The 3916-nt window shown below is 36.1% G+C and overlaps 1 protein-coding gene across 1 annotated transcript; it reads right to left on the bottom strand.

Moving 5' to 3' along the window:
- Positions 1-374: 374 nt before the first annotated feature.
- LOC123554096 (uncharacterized) lies at positions 375-3329 on the bottom strand. The gene is made up of 2 exons (XM_053548485.1): positions 3177-3329; positions 375-1077 (listed from the first exon to the last, which is right to left on the bottom strand). Exon 2 carries the CDS (start codon positions 1068-1070, stop codon positions 420-422), a length of 651 nt encoding a protein of 216 aa, XP_053404460.1. The 5' UTR covers positions 1071-1077; positions 3177-3329; the 3' UTR covers positions 375-419.
- Between the last annotated feature and the right edge of the window lie 587 nt (positions 3330-3916).

The raw sequence follows: 3916 nt of genomic DNA on the forward strand, positions 1-3916 counted from the left end.
GGTACCAACATTTGTGCTTGATATTTCATGAACACATACTAATTCATACACTTCCCTCAATGATTACCCATTTTCTAACAGTTAAATAGCTGCCAGACTGAACCTAACTAATTCTATCAGGTTTAAACGGGGACATTTTCATTTTTTCCTCCGTTATTGTATCATGTGGATAAATGACATATATATAGGGTCTTATCAAAATGTCTTTCAACATCAAATTTATAAAATTAATGGAATGAAATAAATAATAAAATGCGAGACTCCAATGTAGGACTCATTTTATCTCATGTCAGACTTTTTTCTTCTTCAGTGAACCTATTGAAGATATCAAAATCTGACCAACACTCTGAAGATAACAATAAAGTCTATAGATCACTTCAGTTCGTTTATTTACCGAACAAGTAACAAAATTCAACAATTTATCTACCAACGGAACATCCGATACCAGCCCCAGCGCAGGCAGCGGCGACTTCCGGTCCGCATAGAACTCCACATGCTCCTTCAGTTGCAACGGTGCAAATGGCACAACCACCTCCAACCAAACCGCAAGTAATTCCAGAACCCTTGCAGACTGCATCCCCGGTGCCGCGTTTACTTTTGCCTAACAATGCTGGGATGTTCTTACTCATAACATCGTCTCCCACCATCTTCGCAAACGTTACGAGCTCGCTCTGTTCGTTTGGGCACTCTTCAAATTTCTTGTTGCATGATTCACTGCTACCAGTGGCTTGACCAAGAGCAATCGCATCGATGGCCTTTGAAATGTGAGGATACTTGGCGAGGAGTGTCTTGACCTTTTCAAATGCCAATGGTTCAATATCATTGTAAAAATTTGTCAGGTATCTGGAGTAATGCTTCAGAGGGTTCTTCGTGTCTTCAGCCACCTCGGTTTCCATCAGACAGAACAACCTCTCAATGCACTTGGTTTCGTCTTGTAGGTTGAAAAGTTGTTCCATCATCATGAATGTCGGATTCAGAAGTCGGAGCTTCTCTTCTATGTTTCCCATATGGATGGAGAATGCATTGGAAGATGCAGCAAATACTGCGACAAACAGAAACCCGTAGATCATGATGTGCCTGTGAAAAGCAAATTAAATTATGTTTTGTATTTTATGACTTACCGGTATTTGGTTACAGCTTGACACGAGATTGAAGTCATAATGATAAGGTCTAAAAATGCTTTGTTTCCGGTAATATGCTCACAATAAGTAGGGTAGGTAGGTCGGATGTTTTTTATCAAGTGAGACTTTTTGGAAATCAGTTTTTTTGTGAAAAATGAATACAAATAAGGAGGTTATGCCTTTAGAGCAGCAGTAAGTTGATTTCTAACATCACTGACCGTGTTTAAAGCATAAAAAGTGCAGTTTTGCAACATTTTTGTCAAAAAATTGAAACAAAAATATTCCCCAAGGCCATAAAAACATTTAGGGTCGGGCCAAAAAATTTAGGGTAGGTCGGGATACCTGAAACAAACATTTTTACGCATAAGCTTTAATTGGCATTTGAAGGGAAATTCATAAAATAAAGATATAATTTTCAAATACAGAAAATAAAAATATGTTTTGCTCAGTTTCTTTTTCAACTGATTTGTAAATAACATAACACCATCATAATGTAGCTTTGATTACATTATACTGTTACGACTTTTGTCCGAGATATTTGTCTTTGTGATGTCCCTACGAGGGCTGTTCAAATATAACGTAGACTTTAAAAATTGTTTTTAGCTTTTAGATACTTAAATGAAGCAAAATACAAAATTATATTATCACAATTCGCAATCTTTCTACTAACTTCTCTGCAAATTTGATGTGATTACAGTCAGTAGTTGTGCCTCCTCGAAAACAGTCCCTTTATACGAAATAGGCGCACGGGATAATATTCTATTGACGTTAATGACGTCTCAACTTCAGATAGATGCTTTCATTTAGTTTGCATGACTTTTATTTATTAATTTCTTCGATTCATTTTGATGAATAAAACCTAAGTCATCAGCTGTTGTTTGGTTAGAATACTGAAAAAGGTATGAACACTTAGACAGTGTTATGCACCGTGAGTAGTTGTTGTTATCCAAGTACGTCATAGTTGGACGTTAACGTCGAATCACAGATTTTTTATTTTTTCACTCGACCTGCGTTAACTTTTAGCAAGTCTGTGCCATTTGCGATTCGTTTGTATAACTTGAAGATAAAGACACAAATTACCGAACATTGCTGTGGTGTCTGCTTCATTAATCTATAAATTTCAGTTGGTGTTTGCCAAAACTACAAAACTTAACAACTATCAAATTACCTGTGCGGGCCGATGACAACATTACCCGCGTTATAACTAGAATACTCACTTAGTTTAAACGTTGTTTATTTCCACGTACGAATGACTCCATAATTGGGGTGCACTTTTGCGTATTTTCTATGAAAAAGATGAAAAAGCGACGGCTCCGATTATGAGTAGCCAATTATTGTCAATAAAACGTTCAACGCGCTTCAACTATCAGCAAAATTGTTACAGAACTTTTATGATCAAATTACACGAACAATGCGAGTATGTTATGCTTCATATTGCACAAGAAACGTTTGACAGCAAAAGTCTACACCTTTTTTTTTAACAGCCCTTGTACTAGTAAGTATTGGTATGCTAATCCGCTTGTCCATTGTCATCGATGTAGATGCAGATCTGGGGCCGTATTCATAAAGCATCTTAAGTATAAGTTTTGACTTAAGTTGAAGATTGTACTTAAGTTTGTGGTGATTTCAGCTTAAGTCTAAGTACAAAACTTAAGTCCTATTCATAAAACAGTTTAAACTTAAGATACGTAAGAAATGACTTAAGTCAGAAAACCAAATGGCGTCGTGAGTACGACTGAAGTGTTGTTTTTCAGATAAAAGCACTTTAAACATAATTGTGCATGTTGTATCTGTCTGAAATTAATGTTGTTTTTTTTCGTCCACAATAAAAGCCAAGAATTACTTATTAAGTTGTTTTATGAATAACAAATATACTTAAGTAAAATAAATTTCTTACCTAAGTAATACTTAAGTAAATAATCAATTTCTTATACTTATACTTAAGATGCTTTATGAATTCGGCCCCTGATCCTAATCAAGCGAGCGCTTGCACAATACGATCTGTATCTCAACTCCGATCTAAAAGGCTAGACTGCTAGACAAATTTATACTTACTCGAAATGTGGTGGTGATCCTAATGTATAGATAACTTTTGGTCTTCTAGATGTGCTCTTTATATACCTTCATTCTGAACAGGTCCTACCAAAAGGTTTCACAGACGTGATAAAATAAAAACTTTAGGATAAGCTGGACTGCGTGATTATATTAAACCCTTGACATGACCGCTCAACACTTGAAAAAAAGCTAAATCAACACTTTTCCGAAGCTTGCGTAATAGCTTTCATCTTCTATAAGTCGTACCATGATTTCAAAAGAACATCTACATGTTGTCCTTAAAATGGAAACCCCAAACATTGTCATCTCTTACACATCTGTTACCTTCTCATCTGCTTGATGTACCGCCTGGACAAGTACATCATGTTACAGACATTCCTAATTTGTTTCGCAGTTTTCTACACTTTTAATGCATTCGTTTTTACTCTCTTTATCTTCGGAACATCCCTTTAACGTAACTTTTATCATTTATACTTACGCTGTGAGGATGGGAAAATGTCAGGTTTTCTCATTCTTTTTGATCCGTCAGCACTCCTAAACTGAACTAGCTTGAACAAGGTAAAGTCATCGAGTGCCGTCTTGGGGCTGTACAAAGTATTCACTTACTTAATATCATATTTTGTCCGGTCTCATGAAATCATTGAGTCCAGTCAAGATATCAATGTAACAGAATGATACACGCCTAAGTGGTTGCTAGATGGCGTGATAGGTGTTGCACAGTCGATTACCTTTCATGAAAA

The sequence above is a fragment of the Mercenaria mercenaria genome, chromosome 7 (genome assembly GCF_021730395.1).
Source record: "Mercenaria mercenaria strain notata chromosome 7, MADL_Memer_1, whole genome shotgun sequence".
NCBI classification, from domain to species: domain Eukaryota; kingdom Metazoa; phylum Mollusca; class Bivalvia; order Venerida; family Veneridae; genus Mercenaria; species Mercenaria mercenaria.